The following is a 26,950-nucleotide window of genomic DNA, read 5'->3' as shown; positions in this document are numbered from 1 at the left end:
TTTTATGGCTTCTGACTTACTCTGATGCTTTATAAAGCTAGACACAGCATAAGTTGACCTTAAACTTAACGGAATACTGCTACAACACCACATTTTGTTATAAAAGTGACTGTTTCGCATCCGACCAGTTATACTTTCCAATTTGTTTATTTTTACGCCGCAACTAGTTCCGTTACGCATCAGCGGTCATCAAACTTCCGCATTATTTTTTAACATACGGTAGCTCAGTACTATTCGGAAATTAAACTTCACTACTTTTTAGTTGTAGCCCTAATACCACAAGGTACAGGTCAACTCTTATTTTTATTTTTTTTATTGTAAAATTAAATGCAATGCAAAACTTATCGAAGAAAGCTGCATGCATTTGCAAGAAATATCGACAAACCACTTGAGTTGGTTCTTGCAACTGAAGGTGGCCTAGTATGGCATCATACGCGACAGAAAGCACACATTAAAAAGTGAGCGACTTACATATGGACTTGTTTGGGAAAAAAAATAATAATAACACCAGATAGCCAACTACAAGGAAACGGAACATGATTTTAGCTCATAATTTAGCATGTGACCGCAAAATGTCCACATGCACCCAGGATTAATGTCCAATCTATTGGCCAATTCCACCCCAAGAATAGGTACGTAAGGTAATTCTAAACAAAGTGATGACAAAAGTCACAAAAAATCTACTCGTTTGCGGCATCGTTACGTTCTTTGTAGGTCTGGGCGACCAACTTTCCGACTTTAGCAATATCGGCTTCTTCGAGATATTGATCGCGATCATCGTGTTCTAAAAAAGAAAGAGTGCATGTTTTCTTTGAGTTGGAAAATGTTATGATTCCACAGACAAGTCACATACCGCGAAGTTTTAGGCCCTCCTTCCCATCTACAACGGGATTTAACCAGGTTGAAGAACGCGTGTGCCCCACGTCCATTCTGGCACCGTCTGGCACGTAAATGTAGAATGCAACTTCCAAAACATCATCAACGGTCATTGCGGTTTTAGATTTCATTTTCCTTCGTTCACGGTTAATATCACGGCTCTATAGATGAATATCAGGAAACAGTTTTGCTACAGGCTGCTGCCAAGATAATAACCTGGTTGAAAACTATAGTCTATATGGCAGATGTAGGCAAACTACTACTCGATGCTGGTGGAACATTGTTTGTATAGTCTACTACAGTTCAATGGTTATAACAAAAGTGTTTTTCGGTTGCAGTATGTTAATAAAGATCAGTTGATAAAACCGCCCCTGGAGTAAAATGCATCTGCTCATATTCATTACAGACCTATATACCATTTACTGTAAAACCTTGTTTAGAAAATAATAATATATAAAACACCTTTCTCACAGAATCCCATGCAACTGAAATTTCTTCTTTCGACGGGTACAATCCACAGTCGTTGAAAAAAGCCGCCAATTCATTTGACTCCATCTCATTCCAAAATTGGCGCTTTTTGAACATTATCTCGAATTCTAAGCAGTAAATATTCTTTTTCCATTAGGCAGTTGGAGAAACTGATGATGCCTTTTTTAGGCGAAATATATTTGTTTTAATAAACATCCACCATCTGACCTGTCCACAGACACTTTGTGGAATTTAATATATAATCATATCGATACGGTGTGCGATCGACAGTCTGCCAGGGTCTTTGGTTTTTAAATTGATCCAGTTTTTCATTCTTTAATCACACAGTAAATATTCTATAAGTTTTTGACAAGCAACTTGGCCCAAATGCCACAACTGTGACCACGCAACGGTAAAACCACAACCAAAAGGAATTACTAACTCTTCTTTTGGTCCAAATAACTTTCCAGTTCCTCGTATGTCAAAAACAAGGAAGGGTGCATTTGGCCATGACGTTCCTGCGTTCGCTTCAAAATTCTGCGATATTCGTCCACCGCGTAATCCATTCCAGGCAATCCCATATGCTTGACCTTAGTTTTGTTAATAATCAATTGTTATAATTTCCGTCAAAACAATCAAAAGTTTATAATGCTTTTATATACTTTCTCTCGCACGCGGCCGAGTTGGTTTCTCATCAACCAACCACGAATATATCGCTGTATTTCCACCGCGCTGTCTTGGATCACTTCGCTGTCGGGAAGTTCGGGTTCAGGATGAAATACCTGGGACATCGAAAATTTAAAATCATGCAGAAAGTGAAGAAATCTTCAGCGATGGTGATTTTAAACACCGTGGCACTGACATCCTTGAGGACTAAATGGATTGCCGCAGATTACAATAGATAGCAGCACAAATTTTTAGGTCTGTGTACGTGAAGACCGTTTTGGCCGTTTTCATTTGACAACAAAAATTCATAACATAGTGAAACGACCAAATTATTTTCCTTGATTTGAACTGTAGTTTCTGGATTCTTCAAGAAAGTTTATTAGGTTCGTGCAACTTTGGGCCGCTTGAGAACAATTAGAAAGTAATTAGGACGAACATGGACTTACTTCGTATACAGCGTGATGCGGTCCAACTCTGTTTATTCGCTGCATCTCGCGGCGCTCAGCCGTCCGTAAACTGTTTCTGGAGTCTTGAAGGCGCTGCTTTCGCCTTTCGCTCTTTTCCTTCAACAATGCTGTTGAAAAACGAACCACACGATTATCCCTAATTCTAAAGTGTGAGCATTCGCCAGGTACCTTTGTAAGAGCGAGCCCATTCAAGCGTTTCTTGGCTCATTCCTTGGCATTTCCTTGCCGCTCTTCGTCTGGAAAGATGCCTTCTGTAAGCTCTTTGCATTTTTAGCGCTGCTTCCGCTTCACATTTTTCCACTTCGATGCTTTTATTCGTTTCGGCACCTGAAAAGAGTTGATGGAAGTAGTTAGTAATAGCAACATTTGTACAGGCTTTTTTATTGAGGACTTTCATTCCGCAGAAAGGGTTTCCTTAAAGTAGATTTAAGTCTTCAATAATAACGACTATAAGTTGGATGATCCGCATGCACGTTTTTGGTTTTGAAGCAATGAGATTGAAACCAATGTTTGTGCAGCTCGTATCAGTTCAAGAGACCATTACATATATGTCACATTGAACACTTTCGTTGCTTTCGCGCAATTTTTTTCGAAATATTTTTGTCATATTGCCCAGTAGGCATAATCGTGTTTTGAAAACTTTACCCACCTTGTGAACTGCCGCTAAAAATTGCTTGGACGTCCACGCCTCGCTGTATCTGCCTTTGCCTTGTGGTAGCAACCATGTCTACAAACGGGTCCCGGACTTCCTTTTCGTCTGGTATTGGTCGACCAGAGGCTGGACGAGAGAGCGCCGTTACAGCATCAATTTCTTCCTTGGTAATAAGGCGTGTATCCACATTATCTCTGCATAAAACTGTTGGTAATTCGTTCGATTCTGTGCCTGGCGTTACGGAGTCGCAAGACTCTTTTTCGCGCTGGGTATTTGTGGTGTCCGTATTTGTTGAATTTAAGTCAGAACAGCTCTTGGGTGAGTCTTGGGAAGTCGGAATCATCTCTTTTCCGTCCTTTTCCGCTTTAGCTGAGTTTCTCTCCTTTTGCAGTTGGCGTTCAACTTTCCTCGCTGGGGTAATGATTACCTTGATTGGCACAACTGTGTCGTATATGATCTCTCGGTCACTCTCGAACGACGATTCAGAGTCGGCAATGTCGCTGCGGCTTGAAGGCCGCTCGGATCCAGTTTCCTCTTCTTCATTTTCTTCTTCTTCCTCAGCGTCACCTTCATCCGACGACGTTTCTTTATCATCGACAGCAATATCGTCCACAACTTTCTCTGACCTTCCAGTAACTTCTAATTCTTCATGCTCCTGAACTGTACGATCTTTTTCAATGACGTCTCCATTACGCATTTGTTGGGGCTCATCGTTTTTATTCGCTTTGGAATCGTGAACGGAAAGTATCAACTCATCGACCACCTCACGTACCGCTTCTTGGATTTCCACCTTCATCTCCTCTACTTTAAAAACCACCGTTTCCTCTTCCTGTCCACCAACATCACCAACATCCAAGCCTTGGCTATCCTGACTCATTGTGCTTGTGGTTTCCGAGGCCAGATCTTCATCCTCTGGATTCTCAATATCCGAAGCATGATCTTGTTCCTTGGAAACCTGATCCTCTTCATCATGTATAATACTTGTTTCTTGTTCATCATCTTCCCTGACTTCCTCCTCTTCAGAAGCTGATGATCCGTGCGTTTCTATTGACGAGAGTGAGGATCTGGGGCTTGCCTCGTCTATCGTCAGTTTCCCTGATGAAGAAGAACCTCCGCGATCTTCCCTAGCAAACGTGGATTTTGGCAGCATCGATTCACCAGCGTCATGTTGGTCTTCGGATTGAAAAGGGTCGGATCTGCGACAAAGATAATATTCTTTGAGATAAGTAATGTACACAAATAGTTAAAAATTACTCCTTTTGAATTACGTATAGCATATAGCGTTCTATAAGGAATTGTTTAATATTTATATACTTAGTGTATGCACTGATTGTAACATGGATTCCTCTGAGCGTTACTAAAATCCATATTGTTTACTGGCGGTAGCACAAACCTTGGTGAAAGTGCGAATTCCAAATGATCAGGAGTGCCGACCTGTAGAGCAGCGGCATCGGTGGAAGACTCTTGTTCATCACTGTACGTTCGTTCGTCTGATGAATCTATAATTGCCGCCCGACTAACGAGGTCGGCGTAAGTCGCGGCGCCTCCGTGTTCATCCCCATTCTGTAGGCCGTCCAGCGGTCCTCCTACAATATCAAAAGAAATGTCGTAAGACCCAAAGTTTTATTTTTAACTGCACTCACCGCTCAGCCATTTAGAGAGCCAGTTGTCTTGTTCCCCTTCGCTTTGCTCTTCTGCGCCCTTTTCTTTTGCAACACTGTGGTAATCTAAAGCAAACACTTATGCAATATAAATGCAAGAAAAACATAAATTTAACTGACAGAAAAGGGCACTAAAAATGTGTAGCAATTTATTTTTTATTTGACTCGTTGGGAAGAATTATGCAAGTTTTATTGCTTAACAGGTGTTTTTTTCTTAAAACCCCAAAATCTCAAAACCCAAAATGTGTCAGGTTGTTTAATTTTTAAGCATTCTTGCACATGTGATCAAATTACAACGAATCAGTGGAACAAACTGGGCTGCTTGTACGGGCTGGCGAAAAGCATAAAACATCATTCAAAATATTTAACACAAGTCCTATGATGAAGAGCCGATTACTATAGCAGGCGAAAGAAATAGGACTGTTGAGACTGGAATGGGCACAGACACAAAGCGCCTTTTCGTTAAGGTTAAGTCCAGGGCAAAAATGCTACAATGCAACAACAGTGTTCATACTTTGTTATTAATATTGACTTACCCTCGAGACTCAAGCCCTCTTCAAAGTCCAAGTCATCGACGCCAAGCTCTTTGTAGTCGGTTGCTTTGGCAACCGCCGCCGTGGTGCCACAGTAAACGCCGCCTGTGTACGATGAAAAAATAATTAGGGAATGCTACATTTCCTTTAAACTATGTTTAAAAGAGCCATAATCTTTAATGAGTTATACACACAGTTAGGGCACACATTGATGTTTAGACATATAAAGTCTTCTCAGTGAAGCTGCTGACTGTTGCAGCTGATTAGCTGGTAAGCTAGCCAAACAGATTCATCCACTTTGTGGTGGTACGATCCGTGGAATGGTACGATAACTAAGTACTAGACAACATTTACCGTTATTAAAATTATAACTATTTTCGAATGAATAACAACAAAGCTGAAATTTTGGAAAGTGGTCACCACGAGATGTTTAGTTTAAAACGCCTACAAACGCACGCTACATTTCATTTATGTCTTAACTTAAAACGTCGTGCTGTGCTGAAATAAAATGCATTGCATACACTGAAACATGTTGACCACACAGATGTACCTGGAGGAGCGTAAGTTGTGCCGACGAGGTCGCTGGGAACGTGCATCGGTGCAACGATGCTCACAAACGAGAGTTGCGGGATAGAAGCTGGAGTCTCGTTCACCTGGACTCTGTGAAATCCGGATTCTTGTTTCTTTTTTCTTCCTTTGATGAAGAGGGAAAAAAATAAAAATGAGATCATGGACAAAAGGTGCGTAACCATGAGCAACTAACGTGTATACCTGTTGGACGAACAGGCAGGTTACCACCGGCTCTTTGCTTGGCTCTTAGCTGTGCAACGTACGAGCTGGCTGACGATCGCCCTGAACCTGGACCGCGGTCGCGATACTTGGTGACCGACCTGCAAATAAGGCCCAGCGTATACTTTGATACCATTTTCTGCAGTTCCGTGTGTTATTGAACTGCTTATGCTGTAGCCAGGCATATTGCAAGTTGACCTTTTGGCATAAAAATTAACGTGGATTGGAACCCTAGGGCCATTACCCTGATGGCCACTCGCCGCATTCGAAACGTTGGTTAAACACAATCCACGCGTTAATTTGTAAGCAAAAAAGGTCAGTACTGATGAAAGTCAATTTATTATGTTGCCAATTTTCTTAAACAACAGCAACTTACCTCACTCGCATCGATTCAGCCACAGATCGGTGCCGCAAAGTTCCCGTCGAGTGGTGACTGGCTGCCCCGATAGATTTAGAAACTTCAGATTGAGCTGGGTAGGATCCCAGAGAAGCTGCTGTTCTCGGTCGACTCGGTCCACGAGTTGTTCCTGCACTACGTAGACCGTGAACATCGTATCCGTCATAGTAATATTCGCCATCCATGACGTTTTCATCCGCAAGAGCGCGGGCGCCAGACTTGAATTGACGATAGACTGCAGTCACTGTGAAGGAGTATTTTTTCTTTTATTGGTTTCTTAATATTTATTAACATTGGGAATAAAAAAAAGTGTTGGGTTAAAGAGAAAAATGTTATACAGACAACAGGAATCAGCATAAGATCCACCGACGCTGATCGTCAATCACTCTCTGTGAGTTACTTTGGATACGTAAGTGTTGGCTTATATATATTTTTACAGCAGATGATTTCAACCTAATATGCTGCGGGGATATTTTATTTCGGTACACGTGAACATGTGGCAAGAAATGTTAACTGAAAATCCACTACATTTATACAAAATCTCAACTCAAAACTGTGTTTACCAGTGCCAGTCTAATTCGCATACATTTATGTAATAAACGCAGGTTTAATTCATCACCGTATACCTCCTGTTAAATAACGTGGAGTTGACTGGGGTCGTGTCAGTGGGCGAGACGCCGAACCTTCGGAGGTCAAACTCTTGGCGGATTTTGCACGTGAAGATATACCTCCTGACAAAGAACAAGCTGTCAACGTTAATAGGCACCAAAAACGTGAAAAAAAACATATCCCTTACGTGGTGTGTTGTACCTGCCATGCAATTCACCAAGAGCTTCGAGTTCTTCCTGCAAAAAAAAACAAGTATAAACCACTATACCGGTATGCTTGTATGAATGACAGTAGACAGATTGTTGAAAAATATTCACCTCTCTGTCCCCAATCCCCGTAAAAGCTTCGACTGATTTTGTACTTTCTGCAGCGCTGAGAGGTATGAGGACTTTGTGCTTAATTTTATCGCCATCATGAAGCGCAAGCACAACTCCTGACGCAGATTTTGGAAGTTCTTCCTCGCTGGTGGCCATCGGAATCATGGGGTACCGCCAACCATGTTGTGGTGCCGACAGCACCTAATTTATGGTCAAAATAACATGTACTTAAAAATATACAAAGACTTGCCTTGAAATATAGTTATGTCTTAGCAAACAAAAACAGGTATTAGTTTTGTGAAACTAAATATTATCTCATAGCGCACCTGCTCTTTGATGTTGTTCATTCTCTTGCCAGTGCAGTCGGCAAGATTGAAGACTGATGAAACGGTGACGTTTTCTTGTCTTGGTTGCACGACTGTCAATCTAGCAGCAGGTGGCTTTGGGGTTCGAAAATTGCTGGGTTAAAAATTTCATAAACTTACACATAGGAAATTAAGCAAATATTAGGTATACAGATTGTCCATAGTCCCACCAAGCTGCACTGATAAGACCTTGAAGGCCGAAACAGTAGGCTCATCTGTATGCAACTCACAAAATTAGGAACAGCAACAACACTTTCCTTAAAAGGGACATCTGTCCACAGTTTTGGCAAAAAATTACCGGGGCTCATTGTGTTAGGACATAAAATTGCTGGGCCCAGGATAGCACTATTACATTATGATGTAACATTATTATAATTATACATGTGCACGATGGACAGCATGTCGTGTCATTAATCATATGTACGAACACAAACAGTAAAATACGTACAGATGGCGTGTGGAGTTGCTTGCATCCCCTGCGCCGTTGGAGAGCACTAATCTTGCTGGAGCCGAATTAGACCTGGCAGAGTCCATGTTGTCCGTAAAGTCTTGGCTGGTCGCGATCGCTGGAGAATCTTTGTTAAGAAATTCTTCCAAAGAAAGATCTTGGTATTCAGTCATTTCCGGCTTAAAATTTGAAAAATAAGTCCAGCTTAAAATTCGGTTTTCAAACCAGTCATTTTAATCAGGTTTTTCTCAACATGCAGAACAACCAAAGAATGTTTTACACGATTTTTTTGTCAAATTAATTATTAATATGTTTTACCTTTCTTGTTCTGAAAGTTCGGTGAGGATTCTGGTGATGAAGTTTGCGAGCGGTTTTGCGAACTGCAGTTTCGGTTCGGTTTTCCGGAAACTCGAGGAAATGTTGTCGGGTTGCGTGTTTGTGGTGGACGTACTGTTTCATGAAGCCTTCCTGTTGCGCAGCGTGCTGTAACCGACATAAAATGTGAATGGACATGCGCCCTACGATTTTAAACTTAAATGAAAGCACTTAGCAAAAAAGGTTGATTGACAAATTGGATAAAAAAAAATACAAAAAAAATAATCAAGCGCAAAACTTTCATCAATTTATTGTGTTTTCAGAGTGATTGATGTCATTAAGGGTTAAATAGCGTTTTCTTCCAGTGACACAAAACTTGTATCTATACTCAATTTTGAAAAGAGTCGTATGGTGGGGAAAGTAGTTTTTTAACTTAACGCAATTGTTAACAACGTAAGCGGCATGACGCTCTTGAAAACTTGTAATCAAAGGCTACGAGGACAAAATTAGCCTAGATTTTGACGTCATGCCAAACGCGAACAATCAAAGCTCAAATACGGCGCAGCGTAATGTATTGGACACAATAAGGACGCCGTAAAAAAACGAGACAAAGAGCAATCCACATCGTCTACCACTTCAATACACAACACTCTGAAGTGGTAACAAATATATCGGAGTGGAGCATAATAGCCTGAGCGGAGTGAAAGGGCGGGCAACGACGCTTACAAGCGTTGAAATACTTGATAGCATAATAAAGGTCCGCGCAACACAAACAAGTTGGGATGCCAGGTTTTGGCGGCAAAACCAGCAAAAAGCATTTAATAGACAGCTGAAAGGCAAATGGTATATCCATACAATTTTTCCAACAAAAATGGTAAGGAAATTTCGATATTTCAAATACCATTTTGTTAATAGTCACGAATTGGATCACATCACAAATGCTCCCTACTTTTGGCTTTACTAAGGTACTAACCTGTACACAATATTCTTTAAACATGACCAGCTTGGCGATTCGGTTTGGATCTGTTATCACCTCCGGAGATGAAGGTGGAGCAGAGGCATGTTCTGATGGAATTGTGATTTCTATTTTCTTAACCTTTTGGTCAAGGTCCTTTTCTGGTTCGAGTTTTTTATTTATCAGCTTTGCTAGAGGTGTTGGTGAAATTTTGGCCCATGAAAGTTCATGCTTTACCTGAAAACGTACAATTTAAGCAATGCTTTTGATACTTGGTTTTACTAAGGTTTCAGCACAGATTTGCAGTACAAATAATTACCTCATGGAGAGCTGACTGAGGTCTTGGTCTTGACATTGGCTTGAGCCCATACTGAAGAGTCATATCTCTTGTTTCTATTGGCTCTGTTGGAGGTTTGGTAACTTTCTTCATTCTTGGTGGGGCAGTCATTGGTCTGTTTATTCTCTCTACTCTGTTGCTACTGAAGTATTCATGATCAATGTACTCCCTTGCAAAGTCCATGTCTTCTTGATAGAATCCCTATCAGGGAGAACAGAGTTGTAAAAATGTAAACCTGTAATTTGTTTAATTAAAGGGAAAGGACAACCCAAGCAATTGAAATGTGTAAAACCACATAACAACAAAAAAACTAGTTTAACAATTCTGTCAACTTATGGAGAATTACCAAAACACTTACTATCATTTTGATTCCTATTGATATATGTAATACAGTCACCTTGTCTCTGGTTGTGGTTGAATCAATACTGGTTAAATCCTGGGTTGGACTTGGTGCAAACATGGATGAACCAGTGTCCATGTTTCTGCTTGATGCTATTTCCTCCTGTAAAGCTTGTAGCTCTTCAAGGTGCCCATCTATGGTCTTTGAAGTAAGTAAATTTATGTAATTAATAACTGCTACACCGGAGTTGTAATATTAAAGTCGCATACCTTAAGTTTTATACCAAAGGCACTCTTTTTACCAGCTGCAACCCTTTTTCTAGCTATTTTGCTGTGAATTTCCTCTGTGATCTTGCGAGCAGATGGAAAATACTGTAGTACAAAACGATAACTAAAAAATACCCGACAGCCAACTTAGTAAGCTACTGTATACTACATTGCTAATATTTTGAAGGGGAAAAACCAGAAGCAAAGATAGCCAAACATATTGTGCACATATATACATATATAAACTCCTAAAATTAACACTGTGTGTGTGATGACACACTTACCCCATCAGATCGCACAAGTACATTCTTGTTTGACTGAAACCACATGTATACTTTACGTAGAGCCAGCAGTTGTTGCTCAGCTGCATGTGGAGAAGCATTCAGTGATGATGTTTCATGAGATACTTCCATCAACATCTTTTCCAACACGGAAAAAAACACCCTGTCTTGAGTTTTTTGGCTTCGAATGTTTTTCTTGCCTGTTGGACAATGAAAATGGCAAATGTAAAAATATCACTGGTTTTTATTGTCATGTCCCCGATATCATTGTTATTTACCCATCCATAAATACAAAGTTAAACAGTTTTTGTTTAAAAAAAACCTTGAAATTACCTGTAAGTGCTCTAACAGCCAGATCTTCTTTAAATCTTTGTAAACTGTTGACCATTGTGTTGAACTCACTAACTTGCATTAAACGGCTTTTCTTCAATATTTTAATTTCTTTGTCTGGACCAATCATGATGACTTAATTAATACAATCCATTTATAGAAGGTAATGCCTAAAAGTCCAAGAAGACATGCAAGGAAAATAATTTGTTATGATCGGCATCTCTTTTTAAAGTTTATGTTGAACATTTAACATTTAATAGCCTTTTTTGGAGAAACTTTTAAACCGCAAGTAAACTGGAATGCATAATAAACTGATTCATTGTAAAATAATTTTAAAGCTAATTACAAGGCACACGACTGCTGCAAAAGATTAGCAGCACAAACAACCAGTCGAATGGCGTGGGGTTCCTGACAACGCTACGCTACAAGAACACTACCGCTGAAAGTGGCCAAAATGATTGGTTATGCTTCAGTGATTGTGTTGTAGTTTTTTTTTATTAAAGCAAAACGGTTGATTTTGATGGAAACAAATATTACCGTTACTACTTTTGTAGTAGTTTTGCCATAGATGGTGTATTAAGAAATGTGGCTTATTAATTTAATTCAAATTTAACACCAATATAAAGTAATGTCCTTTAAAAATGCTATTTGCGGTTTTACTGGTTCACATGTGACATTTTGTGTTTTTTTTCTAGCAATTGTAGTGCAAAATCATAATGACTTGTTCTGATCTGCTTTGAAATGCACTGACGTTCATTTCAACTAAACATAATAGCATTACTTTTCTTTTACTGTGGTACAAGCAGGCTAAATTAACAAAAATTTGTGCCAAATATAATCGGATTTCAACAAATATTTTTCCTGTATTCTTAAAGTCTGACAACCAGGTATATCTATTATAACATGATCCCTGACCATGACACTGTTAAACACACACACACACACTCACACATGATTGTTGTTTTGTTAATTATATTGTCATCAAATATGAAAAAGTTTGAAAAGTAAAAAGTTTGCGCTTAAACAGCAGAAAGTGCAACAATTGTTTGGTGTAATCCCTTATTCTTCCTCTTCCATCCCAACAACATCGGGGCCGTAGCTTGGGGTCCAATAATAAAATCGACGAATGCCATGTGACATTTCAGCCATGTACGTTCGGCCGTCCACTACATATGGTCGCACATCAGTGTTTTTCTGCTGCAACCTGTTGGAGGTGATAAGATCGCTTAGAGCATCGCATGCCTTTTCGTCCAACTTGTTGCCCCAAACGTAAACGTTGGCGAGCGATGAGTTGGTGTTCATTGCCGAGGCAACAGCAACAACGCCAACACCTCCAATGCAGTTGCTCACAAGCACTAGTGCTTTGAGGTTGTTATTTGACGCGGCAAGTGCTGAGCTGATGTACCTGGCGCCATCGTCCTCGATTCGATTAAAGCCTAAATCAAGAATTTCCAGAGGGGTGTTGCGACGCAGTAGCTTGGCTATATGGCCTGCCCCATCGCGTGTAATGCGATTGCAGCTAAGATTTAGGTACGCCATTGTGTAGTTGTCGTACAGACCGTCACACAGGCGTTCCACGCCAAAGTCGCGAATGTCAAACTTGGACAGATGCAACTCACGCAGGGTATTGTTCACTTTGATTGTTTTGCCGATATGGACGACAGTCTCTTCCTCCAAAGAGAACAACAGAGGTCTGTTTATGTTCAGTGCCCGAAGATGCTTGTTTTGGTTCAGCACGGTGGACAAAGCTATCACGCATTCGGTGCCCAAGTCACAATCTCCAAGGTCCAGTTCCCTCAGTTTGTTGTTAATTTGAAGTGCTTGGGCAAAGAACATGCCACCGCGATTCCCAATTTTATTGCCATTCATTTTAAGCGAACGCAGTGTTTTTGACGTGTGCAAAGCCTCTGCGATATACTCTGCCCCCTTTTCTGTAATATCATTGCACATAACATTCAATTCTCGCAAGGAAGGGCTGTCCTTAATGAGCCGACTTACATGCTTGGCACCAACATCTGTTAAGTTGTTGTAGCGCAAATCAAGGCAAGTTAAGGCAGTGCTGCGACTGAGTATGGTTACAAGTACGTCGATGTCACCGTCAGCGAGCCTCGTATCTGTCAAAAGCTTATTGTTTCCTGCCAAGTCCAGTTTAAGATCTTCAGTAGTGCTAATTAGAAAGTCAGTTGCTGCCTTTGTCAACGCCTTGACAACATAGTCGTGTGGAGTCACGTCCCTTTGTTGACAAAGGACAACATATCTGTCCCTTGTCTCTGTCGCAGCAGAAGACGACATTATATATAAATATAAACTGGAAACACCACAAATTACAACAAAATTTTACGCAACTGTAGCGTCAGATATCTGAGTTGTTTTTATCGTTGCTATGCGTTGTTTGGTGGAGCGCCGTTAGTGGTAGAGTTTATTTATTTTTAACAGGGGTTAAGTTAAAATTAAAAATCGTAGTGGGTGTTCGTAAGTGCGGTATGATTTGTCGAAAAAGAAATGCATTTTACAAATTTCATCTAATCCTCGAGCCATGTTTGGATTTTAACAACGTACGAAATTTATGAAACAACAGATTACTCAGACTACTAGTTTACTTACCACACAGTCACGTGGTAAGCCAAGATAAGTTTAATGTGTTAAATTAAAAAACAGCGTTATTTTTTTTGGCTCGTGGTGGTGGAAAGCCAGACAAGGGCATGTTTGAAATAAACAGTTGATCAAAACTTATCGGTTGAATTATTTTTTTCTGTCTTTGTCCCGGTGTCTTATGCACTGGCGCTTCTTGTTGCAGGACAGAGTGAATCATAGTTACTGCATTGAAGTCCAACGCAACTCAAAAGTTTAAAAATTAAACAGGCTTTCTGTTTTATAGTAAAAAAACACAAATACTTTTGTTATAGATGAAGAGCTAACCAACAGATAGATTAGGTTTTCGGATGGATTTTTCATTGTAGTTGTGAAAGGTGACAAGCAGGGAGGAAGGGGCCGATCACCCACCCCTAAAACATGTCATGACCCTGAACAAATGCACTAGCTACATTTGTCTGGCGCTTCACTACCTCCTCGTCTAGCCTCCCGAATTGCCATTGTTGCGTCACAGCGAGTGTTGGATAGGAAATTTCTTGGTCCGCCCCTGGTGACAAGTTTACTTAACCCAACAAAAGAAAACTATTAGCATTGCATCTAAAATCCTTAAGTACTTTGATAACAAAAAAATCTATACTCTTGGAAAGGTAATAGCACAGCTTTCGGTTCTCTTTCACTGTACACTGCATAATTCATTCCAGTCCAGACAGCGCATTGCTTGTTCATCAGCACTTACAAAGCTTTGCTTTATCGACCATTGGTAATTAACCTAGCGTTTCAAATTTGAAATAACTTGGTTGCTGCAATATCAGTCCTTTACGCGGAACAACAGTGCTTAAAATTTTTATTTTAAGACACGTGTTGGAACACCAACAAAAAACACAACAGAAACCGTAGCGACGTTCGCCACAAAATTGCACAAGTTTACAAATCAGCTGCCGAACCAGGACGTGCGCATACGCCAGTTGGACAGCAAACCAAGGGGTCTCATTGTTGCTCTTTTGGGACGTACTGTTAAACTCTTTGTCGTTCAGGGTGTAACAAGCGAACAGTCGGTCGCAGCAGAAACTGGAGGTAGACAAAATATAAAAACCGCAAATGTCAACGGTTAAAGCTTTAAACAAAGTGCTTTTTTGCCGATTTCCTGCACGGTATGTCCCACTGTCTTCAACGGCAAGTACCACTGGCTGACGGTAAAAGCTAAATGAGAGTTAACAGGAAAGTCAGGGACAGACCTAGTTAAACAGGCTTGTATCGTTGCAAACATAGGAAAAGGTTGTCATTACGAGGAAAAATAATTCTCTGGTATAGAAAACGACCGCGTCGCACGGTTGAACATATAGTGAGTAAAATTGTTCGCAGCGGCTGAGACGCGAGTCCAAAAACTACATAATGATTTCTTCGTCCTCCGCGCCACGATCGTGTTTTTTCGCGCGCGGGGTTTGTCCTTCACTCGATACCGCGGGGCCGCCATTGCACGTGGGATTTCGATGCAAGGGCGGTTCCCGGTTAAGATTGGAGCCAGTCAATGTCGAATGGGCGTCAGAAAGCCCGGAAGGCGTCCTTACGAGCAAGGAGGAAGGGGTGGGAGCCGATGCGTCGCAAAAGATTGACTGCGCGGCGTAATCCGGCGTTGATAAGTGTCTCGCAGCGGCAATTTGCACCGGCGTGGGAGTGGACTCGTCGATAACGCTAAGAGAGTTCACGGAAGAACCTCGGCTCATCAGCGAGCTCTTACTTGAGGTGAGCGACGAACGGCGACTGCCGCTGCTACTAAGACTTAAACTACTGCCCGGCAACGCAGTGGTTGTGGTAGTGGTGGTGGACGCAGGGGTGACTCGACGAGTAAAGGCGTGAGCGTTGCGATTCGGAAGGACGTCTTCGTACGGAGGGGAACTCAAAGGAGTGGATCCTTCGCCGGCGGACGAAAATGCCGAGTCGGTGCCGCCCGATGAAGACGGGGAGCCTTTAGTTAAGTTGGGTCGGGTCGGACCTGAAACCACAGTCGATGGTTAAATTTTATGACCGGTAATGTGTATGACCTTGTATGGGATTGAACAATCCAGAACTACGTGGGAGTGGGATGTGTCGACTTATTGAAGTTTCATGGTAAAATGTGATAAGCAGCTTATGTTGCCATCATCTCCCATAGTTAAAAGATACGGCTGCAATAACTCGGGGTATAATGAAGACGCTAGTGTAGTACCGTTTTACATAGAAGTAGATTTCTAGTGAGACATGACTTTCAACCTTGTATATCAATAAACGTTACTAGGACATGAACGTGGCGGGAATTTTTTACACGAAAAGCATATGTTGGAACCCCTGAACGCCTATACACATTTACAACCGAAGATATCTACAACCACTCAACAAGCGGTTTGTCCCGACCCCAAACCAAACACACCGCAGCATCCGCATACCTTTCTCAGCCTGTTCGGCATGTTTGCGCATGCTCTTGCGAACCACCTGTGCCTGGAGCCTCGTCATAGAGTTATTGCGACGTGTAAATGACTGGGCGCGCTTCTGCTGTCCACCGGATTGGGAGACGTGGCCGCTGCTGGCGATGCCCACTTCGCAGCTGCTCGATCGTCCGTTGGCAAGTGAGATGGTGGTCATTGCTTTGGCCGAGCCGTGACTGGACGTCGACGACAGAGACATGCTGCTGGCCGAGAGGCTAAAATGTACGAGGACATTAGTAAAGTGGGGCAGAGGGGTTTGGACATTGTATGAACTTTAAAATCGTAAAAAAAAAGTCAATAAAGATCTTTCTTCACCTTAATGTTAAAGTACTAATAGACCAAGCCCGTTAACAAGACACGTGCAACATGGCCACAATGTCTAAGCAACCAAGATAATCAAGGACGCGCTAAAATGATGATGGCGATGGCCCACGATAACAGTAACACACAACTCGGGCGAATGCGACGGCAAACAGACAGCAGGAGATAAGATTACATGTTCGGTTACACGCGCTGATGCGCCCCGGGCTTCTAGCAATGTGAAGTTACCTCCTTAGTCGACTTTCAATCTTAGTGGCGAGTTCCATGGAGTCGCGGAGCTGCTTGTTGACGCTCTCGTGTCGTTCCACGCGCTTCAGCCTTTCACCCAATGCGCGGTTGTTAAAGTCTTTGGCATTCCTGCGTATGGAAACGTGAGTAAAGTCAGTAACGCTTCACCGGTAAACTCTCACCCGCAACTCAAAGTGATACTGAATGCGCGTTCGCAGTGACGTCAACGGTAGTATGACGTACGGGATGGATAAACTAGCCATTCTTCAAATTACGGGCGACAAAAAGATCTCAAACGAGTTTCTGTTTCGTGTACGATTGCGTACTTTTGCCAGTGTAACAAAATCGATCTTCAAATACAACTTGAAACACGAGATAAAACGGCGGCTTTTCAAACGTCAAAGGTTTCTTTTATTTTTGTTCACGTGTATTCTTTGAACACATGCGTCACATTTCCCTACACGTCATTTCGTATGGAGTTCCTATTGTGGGTCATTTTGCCCACTTGTGGCGACCCAGCGCCAGTAATTAACGGTTACCCCATTTCTTAACGCAAATGTTGTTGTCTTGTCCGTTGGTGCTCCGTTACTATTGGCAAACTCAACGCACATGTGCGGGCAACTACACATGAGGAGAAAACAAGTTTTAGGGCGGAAATTTTCGGAAACCGCCATCAGCGTGCTTCGAAACACGACGCGTGACATGGTTTTACTGATAAGGGAGCAACAATACACGGGACGTTGATTTGAACGCCGAGCAATCCAACAGCACGGTCGCTTGTGCAAGCCCAAGTGGGCAAATACTAAGCGCCCAGTCGAGGCACGCAGGAATTTCGTTGAGCGAATGTCAACAACGCCGGTCGACCATCACGGGCGCGATTGGACGGTTTAAAAGGCAGCGTGCTCGCAATAGAAGCACGACGAAGGTTGCAGCTGCGTGCATGGAAACCATTAAGCGCCAAGAAGTATTTCCCTATTGTTTCCGATTGCTCGATGACTCCATTATTACTACGACCTATGAGGAATGCGATCGAAATTGAGCGCGAATAAACCCATAAGACATAAAAATCACTTTGAACGTTTGGTTCACTTGGGAATTGTATTTGGAAATTGACCTTCTATAGACTAAGGGCAGATACTCTCGAAGTTTAAAAAATCTGTATAGGCGTTGGTGACCAACGCGTTTACAATGGCAATGCATTCCACGCAAGTTTGCAACTTTAATAAGTAACGTATTGTTTGCTCGGTTGTAACATATGGTGTTGCCAGGCCGGCAGCCAGTGGTGAAACAATTTAGCTTATTTACAATTGTGGGTCGACAGCTGGCGAGAAAGCTAACCCGTCTATAGCTCAAGTCTACTGTGCCGACAACAGTTACCGAACGCAAGGGACGAACTAAAAGCACCTAAAGCGTCCAATTTACGAAAAATCCAAATTACGATTCGGGTTTGTTTATAGGTACAGGGTTTGTATGTTGGCGTTAAATTTTGCAATTGAATTGATGCTTACATGGCAAAGGTTGTGGCGAAATACCAATGAAATTGCATTACATTAATGGCAATCCAACTGGAAAATACCGGTATTGTTGGCTATGTTTACCATTGACACGGTCGTAAACGGGTAGACGGTGATATTTTCGGCCTCGTTGACGTTTACGTTAACTGACAAGTTTCGGTTCAATGGACAAAACGTACCTTAGTTCCTTTTCAAGCTGCTTGCATCGATGCACCGCTGTTTGGCGTTCTGTCTCCGATGCTCTGGTGCCAGCAGTCCGTGTGTACAACTCGTTTAACAGCTCTTCCTTTTCCGATATAAGGAGCAAGGTTTGAGGGTTTCCGTCACCAGAGCCCTTCTCCTCGAGCGAGCGTAATTCCTTCGTGAGTTTGGCGATCCTAATAGCAGGACGATTTTAGCGGGACATGAAGCGAGAAGTTTACCCACATTAGGACAGACCGTGGCCAACTAATTTAATTAAAATGTACCAGGAATTCGCTGCATTTCTGTGAGCGAATCATTTGGTCTGATGCAGGGTTTCCCAATTCGTTCGTTTTTTTTTAACTCTTGAGGACCCCATTCCCGATGATAATTTATATTTGGTTGTGACCCAAAATACCTGTTTAGCGTTTGCCTTTATCGATGAAAAATCGTAATATGTAATGTATATATGTACTATGTACACCAACGAGACACTGCTCAAAACATTAGAACATCAGAATTAATTAAAAATGTCAAGGTGTTATTCTCACTTGTCGTTCATGCTTTGCAGTTGCGTCACGAGCAGTTCTTTCTCTTCCTCTTCTCCCAATTCATCGGCTTGCAAGGATTCCCTGCAAATACAACATATATTGGTTGTGTTTGTTTAGACAAGAATGTTCAACGTGCGCTGCCTGTTATTGAAAACATAGTCGACACACTGCCCCGGATGGGCATTTTCTACAAGCCTGACCTTTTCGCGCTTCAGTAAAAAGCTAATTGCCAATTATTTTATTTACACAAACACGGGTACGTACAAGTGGGTTTTCCAGCGGTCTTTCTGGCTTCGGGCGTGGGTAAGGTCAGTTTGCGCGTCTGTGAGTTCGCGCCTCAGGATTGCCACTCGCCTCTTCATTTCCTTCAAGTCGTTACGTACCAGGTCCGGATCGAACTTGGTGCATATCGACCAGTTTGAGCAGGACGTCCCGGCGCTGTTCACTGTTGAAATTAGGTTGCAGGATTAAGGATTAAACATATTATGGGTGAAGCTAGAGACAAAATGGTCAGAAGGACAATTGCCAACACACAATGCAACAGCTTCAAAATGTAAACCATATTTCTCACTATACACTAGTATAAGTTTTGTTTTAATACTGTATGTTACACATGTGATTACTTTGAGACAGTTTATGGCATCTTATATCAACAAGGAAAGATTGTAGAAAAAAATATAGCAATATAACAATAGCATGCAAATCATAAACAATCTGAAATGAAGCTTATGGATTAACAAAACCATTCCCACATTGGGATTACAATTGAAGTTTATTGAATTAAACAATGACACTAGAAATAGCATATTTGCATAATTCAAAGCTGATTCATCAGAGATTAGGGAAGTACTTATATTTGAATTACTACTCTGGGTGCTAATCCCAGCAAATTTCCAATAACTACTAAAACTGTCTGGGAGCTTACAGCTTTGTGTTGATTGTGAGCTCTGATTTCTGGTCACATGGTGTTTAAGCTCTCGAATCTGTAAAAAAAACAGGGATGTGTCTACAAATGCCAGAACATAACGAAATCGCAAAAGCATACCTGCTTAGTCGCTTCTTCAATTTCCTCGTTTTTGATGGTGACAACTTTTTCCTTCACCTAAAAACATTTATCATCACAATGCTGATGAGATACAATTTACATCACATACTCAAAAGTACTCAAATTCTCATTGGTTTAATTTAATTTAACAATTACTGATTATTAAGTATTTACTGCAAATTTCAGAGCAGTGTGGAAAGTTGAATGAATGGTGTAATGATTGTTATGAAACAGTTAACTTCCAACAGCATTTGTGCACAAATATAGTGTTCATTAAAAAGTTGACCATTCCAACAGCATTGCGTTAATTAAAAGATTTACAGTAAGAGGAAAAGAGAAGGGGCCAACTTTTCGATGAACACTATATTTTCATAAGTGGCCTGGGCGATCTATAGGGACATAGCACCTGGGGCAAAGAGCAGGCCTGAAACAACAATAGCCTGATGGCAGTTCAAACACAGGAATTTGTGAACAAATAATCGCAATTCAGAATTTAGTTGCTGTGCAGCGTCGTAAAACTGAACCTCGTGATAACGACATGCCATTGTGACCATAATTGCTGTCACAGCCAAAACAGCTCGAGTTACGGCGCGAATAAAGTTGATTTGTTGTTGTGAAGGTTGCCAGCCGACTGCTGTAGATCGCACAGCCTTCGCGAGGGAAGCGCTTAAGAATGTATGGGACGCTTCGGTGGCGTATTTCTACGTTATGCGGTTTGGCCAATGCCTCGCCGAGCGTTTGAGTCCCCTTCAAGACCACTCACGGCGCAAGCGATTGTGTTCACAACGCCCAGGCACCCTCGAGGCTCGTCGTCGACCTTTTTCTCAGGCCGAAATAATCGCCAGCATTGGCTAATGATGTCGGCCTGCCGAGGCAACCGTGTCAAATCCGATCAATCGACCAGTGTGGGAAACAGGCTAATGAGGACATGTTTTCTATTTGTCGTCAACGGCCTGCCAAGCAAAGTCACTATTAGGTGGATACCATACAGTCTGGCGTGTGTGTGGATATGCCAGTGATGGTAGGCACTAGAAAAGCCCGAAAAACAAAAGTTCGCGGGCATGATCGTGAAAAGGCATAAACCACATTGTTTACTAGACACCACACGTCCCCCACTGGAATGTCTGCGTTGCTGGGGATGTTTACCAAAATCTTCAACACCTTTTGTAATCCGCAAGCAAAGAACATGGTGTTTACGGCGATTCAATGCACGTTTACTTGCGCCCAACTGTATTAAAAAGTAAGCAAAATCCCGTGAGAACTGGTTCATACTTGGATTGTATTGTGCAGAACAAGCGAAAGGTCATAAGTTCATCTATATCGGAGCTCAATACGCAGCGAGTTGCCAACGGGATGTCAACAGTTATAAACGATATAAGAGTGGACTCTTAAATGCCGCCTGTATCAAACGCATCGCTGATAGTTTGCTTTTGTATCAATGCTGTTTGCGTGGCGAAAACTACAAACTTTTCAACTATTTCTATTGTTTTATTCATCCTTTAAACGGGTGCCCGCGGCTCTTAGCTTCGGGTGTGGAAACAACGGCGCAAGATAGCGTATAAAGTTACACAACGCAACTTTGGGACGCGAAAAGGAACAAAAGAATCCCTGTGCTCAGGAATTGTATTGCTTATCGTAGACATAGGGCTTTGCGAACGATGGCGAAACCCGAACTGAATGACGTCACAATCAAAGTAACCGAGCCAATTGCAAGTCAAAAGAACCCAACAAACGCTGGTAAAGATTCTCCCAAATAAACGAAACCGTTTGGCTCGGTTTTAGCGCGCCGCACACCTACTGGAACCCTGGAAAGGTTTCCGGCTGGCCGACTAGACGATCGTATAGGAATGATAGATATTGAGTCACAATAGTCAATAGGTTGCGTCACTGCTTTATCTTCATGGTTGGCGCGTTTCCTGAACGGTGAGCGCAAACCTCCGGTTTTAAGCACACCTGCTTAAATTACTTTTTATCGGTTGATGGACAGCTATGTTAACGAAGACCGATAAGAAACCAGATCATATAAAAATGCTCACTTAAGGCTCTGGGGCGTATCCAAACAAGCGGTGATAAGAGACGTCAATATCTGTTTATTACTCCAGATCAAAAAGTGGAAACAGTTTTGTTAAAAATAGTGTTGTTGGAATCAAGGCCAAGTCCACACACAAACGTTGATAATTTACAAAAACGGCGATTTCGCGACGTTGTACGCAGAACGTCTTCCTAAGCTAGGTAAACACACCGCAAGGCTTTTAACAAAAAATATGTCAAACATCCGCCTTTCCAAAGTATTGACAACGCAGTGAGCGGGAGAGCAGCCCTGCGGCGGTAAAGGGCTTCAGATTATGGCCAGTCGCCACAACTGACAATAAATCCCGGTGCGAATCCAGGACTACAATACGCGCGGAATTCCAAAAAATTCAACCTCTGACACCAACGGCGTGCCGAGAATCCGACGACCGCCGGGCGTATAATTGAAAGTAGGTAAACCAAACACGTCACGTCATAAGTATTCAAGCGGCGCCATGTTTAATTTTCATACCACACTCGACGCCAGCCCCAAATACACATAAAAGGTGTGCTCGCGTACTGCGCCAGCAATAGCACAGGGCGTGGCGGTCCTATGTTCGTGGGTCAAAAGGACCCGAAGGCCCTTGTCTGGACACAATAGCCGACCACTAATCGACTTTCGCAAACCAGGCGATGAAAGTTCTGTTATCATCGAGATACTCTTTCAAGGACTTGCTGCTGGGGGTGATGTAATGACCGCAGCGCCTTCCACCATGCGCGCGTCTGGCTAGAATAATAATCCACAACACAAAAGCCAAACGGTTCGCTGAACCTAAATCGCAGTTAATGACGCGCAAGAATGAGGAAAGGTCGTTGTAGCTGTACAACTACCATATGTGGAATGACCACAACAACTGCATGAATCTGTTTCCACCAACAATAGTGGATGCGGCATAATATTGCACCATATAATTTCTAGGCCAGTAAACTATTTGCAATAGTTCATAACAAAGGGTGCCTCACAATAACTTGCCTTCAACATATTGTCGATTCGTGAAGAAAACTTAGCAATGTTTGGCATAACTATTTTCAAACATATAGAATATATCACAACTTAAAAAAAATACAAACTCGCAGTTGTCAAACATGTAAATCACAGTTACACAAGGTGGTGTTCTTGACTGCATTTTGTACATATAATTAAAAACAGTGTTTTGTAATTATTGTGTTATGAGATTATTGGCATGGCTCCATTTGAACAGAAAAAAAAACTGCACAAGCTAGACATATGAACAAAACGGAACTATTATTGGCCTAAAAGTGTGCTGCATGATTGGTTTAACAGGACTATAAATAAAAAAGTTTGTAAACAAATGACACAGCGACTGCCAATGAAAAACGCAACCAAAAGATGATGACACTTAACATGGGAGAGGAGTGCATTTCTAGTGCTGGTTGACCACTTGACCACCACAAGAAAATAATTTCTGGTCAGTAAAACAATTGTACGATAACAGTAAGCCATAAAGTGTGCTACATGCCCATAATCCCCGTCAGCAATGTGGACTATGAGTGGTTTTGAAAAGAAATGAAAAATATGTCAAACAATATTGGACAAGTACAGATAAAGTAAGGAGTCTTTGACAATTGGTGTACGATATTGCACTTGTACAGGCGCTTCAAACTGCTCAACATTTTTCAGATCCACTTGAATGAGTAGTGTGGACGTGAGCCACAGTAGTGTGGTAACATTCTTAAATGACTTTTGCAGGACTGCAATATCGGCCACTGAGCACAGGCTATTGTTTGGATTTAACAAGCCTTCTATGACCATTCAATATTCAACAACAATATATTCAGACACATGTGGAGAGTGAGACAGTGTGAAGAGATTATCATCATGTTTCGTTGGAGCAAATAGTCAACCATGACAATTTTACACACTATGTTCTGTTAAATGTAAACAACACATATTTTTACAATCACACACCTGAACTTCATTCATAGCCAAACAGAGGTAATCTTCCAACATCCTTTCTTGGGTTGCTCTCCATACTTCTCTGGGATCTTCTCTTTGGTTTTTCTCTAATTATAAAACAAAACATGCTGTATTACATAAAAAGGACAGAGAAAGGTTTCAAATCGAACAGTGATGCGCAGTCGATGCAAATAATTTACCCAAGTGCAACATTTCACATCATAAATATTTTCTGACCCTTACAAAAGTATAGCTACTGCTGCTCCATAACCCTAAAGAAGTTTCGACGGATGGCCGATCACGTCGGTTACATCAAAATGTAGGTAACTTTTGTGCCGACAGTGCTTTTAAAAATAAAAAATCTACTCTGTTACTTACGATTGAGATGATCAATGTAGTACATCCCATAATCATCATCTGTAAATTCTTCCCAGCCGATTGGTAATTCTGAAGTTACAAAACAGTTATTTTATGACTGAAATGTTTTTTATCGTTTTGTGGTAATGTCAGACGATAGTATTAACTAATTCATTTTAAAGAAATGAGGCCAAATAATTTAAAATATGTTTTTGTTCCTATTCATGTAAACATTACATAACATGACAAAAATAAAAACTGTAACGCTGCGTCACTGCACATAAAATACACTCGATTAAAACCATTAGGGGCTTCACAGTATCGAAGAAATGGTGAATGATTTAACATGTATAGGAGTGGCAACCAGTGTGAAATATTGGTTTGTATATGTATTGTTGTAGTTTGTTACACAACATAAACGGAACGAAACAGCAGTGCACAGTAACATAGGTTGCAATAGAATGCCCTTGACGGCACAGAGGAACACTTATATATGAGGTGGTCACGTGACACCAACACGTTGTGCAATCATTCAGGCGAAACACACTACAGTATATACCTGTGCTAATACAGTCTGCAAAGGACCGAGGTTTTGTCAAGCGATCTCTTGGGTCAATCCAGGAAGTTCGTCGTGTATTATGGTCAATAAAAAATACACGACCATCAAAGTCAATGGCCTCCTCCCATCCAGCAGGCAAGGGTAGTTCATTGCATGTTTCTGTCATTATTTTCTCTGGTCATACATCCAAAAGACATTAGTACATGCCTTGTAAAATTCCAAATCAACTGTTTTTCAGTGTCAGCTTTGGTGTTGAACTTGGGTGCAGCAATTTTTTTTAACAATTTACTTCAAAATCAATGTTACTACTCTCCTACTTTAAAATGGCGTGATCCAATCTAACTGACAAAGAAATGAATGAAATGACGTTTTTGTTGTTAGAATGTGAATCCATATCTGGCAAAACCAATAAAAGCCCACATGAATGCCCTTTTAGACTGGTCAGATTAACTGTTCTACACTCAGCAACTGCATAATGTAAACGATTTTCGTAATCTAGCTAGAAGAGTTAAATGTATACATTTCTTAGGCCAATCATTAAATCTCCGTACATATGTAAGACCTTAAACTTTACTCAACAGTCATTGTTTATGAAAATAGCACCAACACAACGCAGCCACAACTATGCGACACCCACCCTCCCTTTTTTGCAACAAGCTGACGAAAGGAAGAAGCGTCTGACAAAAAAAATTCCATAACTCTACGCAACGAAGATTGACCTCTAGCGCCCTCCTTCGAATGACAAACAATCCTTATTTCGTCATTAGGCGAACGATTGTCTGTTTCAGTCAAGAACAAACGAAAACGATTAGCGATGGAGTGTTCTAGGAATTTTTCCAGTTTTGTTCTACTTTTGTGGTTTAGAGCTCTAAACCTTGCTGTGTGTATTAACTTGCAAGTGCAACACCTTAATGCGTTTAAAGGCCAGGACATTCAGCTTAACTGTCATCATGGAAATCAAGATACCAATGAGTTCAAACGTTTCCAGGACCTGACAGTTTGGAGCATACAACCAAAAGACAAAAAACCATGGGTGACAGCTTTCTCAGTAATTCAGTCGCCAGGACAGGTTTCGCAAAACCTGGCAGGTAGGAATTATATGATAATTGTCCCCGAAAAATGTAAAAGCATGTGGTATTTTCGATAGATCTAAGCAAGGTAACATCACAAAGTGGAAACGCCGAGGGGGCAATATGCACGTTTCCTTTTAAAGCAGCTGACAGACTTAACAAAACTGAATTTCACTTTACCTGCGCCGACTCCGGAAGAGAAGATGAGCGATGCTGGTCAGAAACAGGGCTGCCAGATGGTCAAAACACTTGACGGCCAATTTTTTTTTCTCTTACGGCCAAAATTCGGCCAAATCACTTTTTTGATTTTTTTTTTCTCTTACGGCCAAAATTCGGCCAAATCACGTTATAAGTTTGATGATTTCTATAAAAACGACTATTTTGCCGGAAATAAATTCGTAAATCGTATGTTTGAAACACTGTTATCTATATGCTTATCAGTGGTTTCAAAACCGGTTATGTTGCTAAAGTATTACGATTGCAGCATAATTCTTTGCCAACTCAGTCAAGATTAGTTTATGACGTAACAATTTTTCGGAGACATATTTATGACAACACAATCGTCCACAAATCTATTGATAACCTGAAACCAGCAATGCCTTTTGTGGATTTATATAGTACCAAGTGAAATTCGGCCAAATTCGGCCAAATATCTGCCTTACGGCCAAACGATTTTTTCGCGGCCAGGCCGATTTTCAAACGGCCAAATTTCTGGAATTTGGCCGTGAAGACGGCCAAATGGCAACCCTGGTCAGAAAATCGTGACAATGTGGTTTATTTGCATAAAATCTATATTTTCTTTCTATCATCTTCTCTACAGCTCATGGTGTTATAAAATTTCTTTTATTGACACAACTTTTCCGGGGTAAAGCAGATATCTTAGATTGATTCAACATTAATTTTTGTTTTTAATTTTCACAATTATAAACCGTAAATTTCAATAAACCTAAATAATTTTAAATTTGAATTTACAAAACACTACAATAGGTGTTCTACTACCAAAGACTTCCA

The 26,950-nt window shown here is 41.3% G+C and overlaps 3 protein-coding genes across 3 annotated transcripts; all 3 read right to left on the bottom strand.

The window, feature by feature from the left end:
- Nucleotides 1-316: 316 nt before the first annotated feature.
- On the bottom strand, nucleotides 317-11,236 carry LOC145910848 (uncharacterized). Its single transcript, XM_082998059.1, has 26 exons — nucleotides 11,076-11,236; nucleotides 10,746-10,942; nucleotides 10,465-10,566; nucleotides 10,253-10,396; nucleotides 9,838-10,056; nucleotides 9,537-9,755; nucleotides 8,567-8,731; nucleotides 8,249-8,427; nucleotides 7,762-7,894; nucleotides 7,436-7,636; nucleotides 7,306-7,354; nucleotides 7,136-7,240; nucleotides 6,489-6,753; nucleotides 6,095-6,213; nucleotides 5,874-6,017; nucleotides 5,327-5,428; nucleotides 4,773-4,856; nucleotides 4,523-4,715; nucleotides 3,127-4,325; nucleotides 2,646-2,804; nucleotides 2,457-2,584; nucleotides 2,007-2,126; nucleotides 1,787-1,934; nucleotides 1,339-1,472; nucleotides 854-1,037; nucleotides 317-784 (listed from the first exon to the last, which is right to left on the bottom strand). The coding sequence occupies exons 1-26, from the start codon at nucleotides 11,200-11,202 to the stop codon at nucleotides 681-683; spliced, it is 4,923 nt and encodes a 1,640-aa protein (XP_082854185.1). The 5' UTR covers nucleotides 11,203-11,236; the 3' UTR covers nucleotides 317-680.
- An 807-nt stretch (nucleotides 11,237-12,043) lies between these two features.
- LOC145911329 (leucine-rich repeat-containing protein 34-like) lies at nucleotides 12,044-13,418 on the bottom strand. The gene has a single exon (XM_082998640.1). It carries the CDS (start codon nucleotides 13,362-13,364, stop codon nucleotides 12,132-12,134), a length of 1,233 nt encoding a protein of 410 aa, XP_082854766.1. The 5' UTR covers nucleotides 13,365-13,418; the 3' UTR covers nucleotides 12,044-12,131.
- A 1,073-nt stretch (nucleotides 13,419-14,491) lies between these two features.
- LOC145910901 (protein WWC2-like) lies at nucleotides 14,492-25,206 on the bottom strand. Its single transcript, XM_082998117.1, has 11 exons — nucleotides 24,870-25,206; nucleotides 24,332-24,400; nucleotides 23,966-24,060; nucleotides 19,966-20,022; nucleotides 19,846-19,903; nucleotides 19,185-19,365; nucleotides 18,921-19,001; nucleotides 18,369-18,566; nucleotides 16,676-16,804; nucleotides 16,088-16,341; nucleotides 14,492-15,657 (listed from the first exon to the last, which is right to left on the bottom strand). Exons 1-11 carry the CDS (start codon nucleotides 25,033-25,035, stop codon nucleotides 15,050-15,052), a joined length of 1,896 nt encoding a protein of 631 aa, XP_082854243.1. The 5' UTR covers nucleotides 25,036-25,206; the 3' UTR covers nucleotides 14,492-15,049.
- Nucleotides 25,207-26,950: the final 1,744 nt, after the last annotated feature.

This window comes from Ascidia mentula, chromosome 8 (genome assembly GCF_947561715.1).
Source record: "Ascidia mentula chromosome 8, kaAscMent1.1, whole genome shotgun sequence".
Lineage (NCBI taxonomy): Eukaryota > Metazoa > Chordata > Ascidiacea > Phlebobranchia > Ascidiidae > Ascidia > Ascidia mentula.
The sequence above is the reverse complement of the archived record's forward strand: the minus strand, read 5'-3'. Positions and strand labels throughout refer to the sequence as shown.

Bases quoted from the DNA above. Each gene is read 5' to 3' on its own strand.
- LOC145910848 (XM_082998059.1), bottom strand. From the start codon at position 11,202: ATGATTGGTCCAGACAAAGAAATTAAAATATTGAAGAAAAGCCGTTTA. The intron at 10,397-10,464 runs GTATGCGACTTT...CTTACTTCAAAG, and splicing joins CCTTTGGTATAAAACTTAAG to ACCATAGATGGGCACCTTGA. The intron at 1,473-1,786 runs GTTAGTAATTCC...TTTACTGCTTAG, and splicing joins TTATTTGGACCAAAAGAAGA to AATTCGAGATAATGTTCAAA.
- LOC145911329 (XM_082998640.1), bottom strand. From the start codon at position 13,364: ATGTCGTCTTCTGCTGCGACAGAGACAAGGGACAGATATGTTGTCCTT.
- LOC145910901 (XM_082998117.1), bottom strand. From the start codon at position 25,035: ATGACAGAAACATGCAATGAACTACCCTTGCCTGCTGGATGGGAGGAG. The intron at 20,023-23,965 runs GTGTGTGATTGT...AAATGTTTTTAG, and splicing joins TGGCTATGAATGAAGTTCAG to GTGAAGGAAAAAGTTGTCAC. The intron at 16,805-18,368 runs GTACGTTTTGTC...TTCCATACGCAG, and splicing joins CAGCTTGAAAAGGAACTAAG to GAATGCCAAAGACTTTAACA.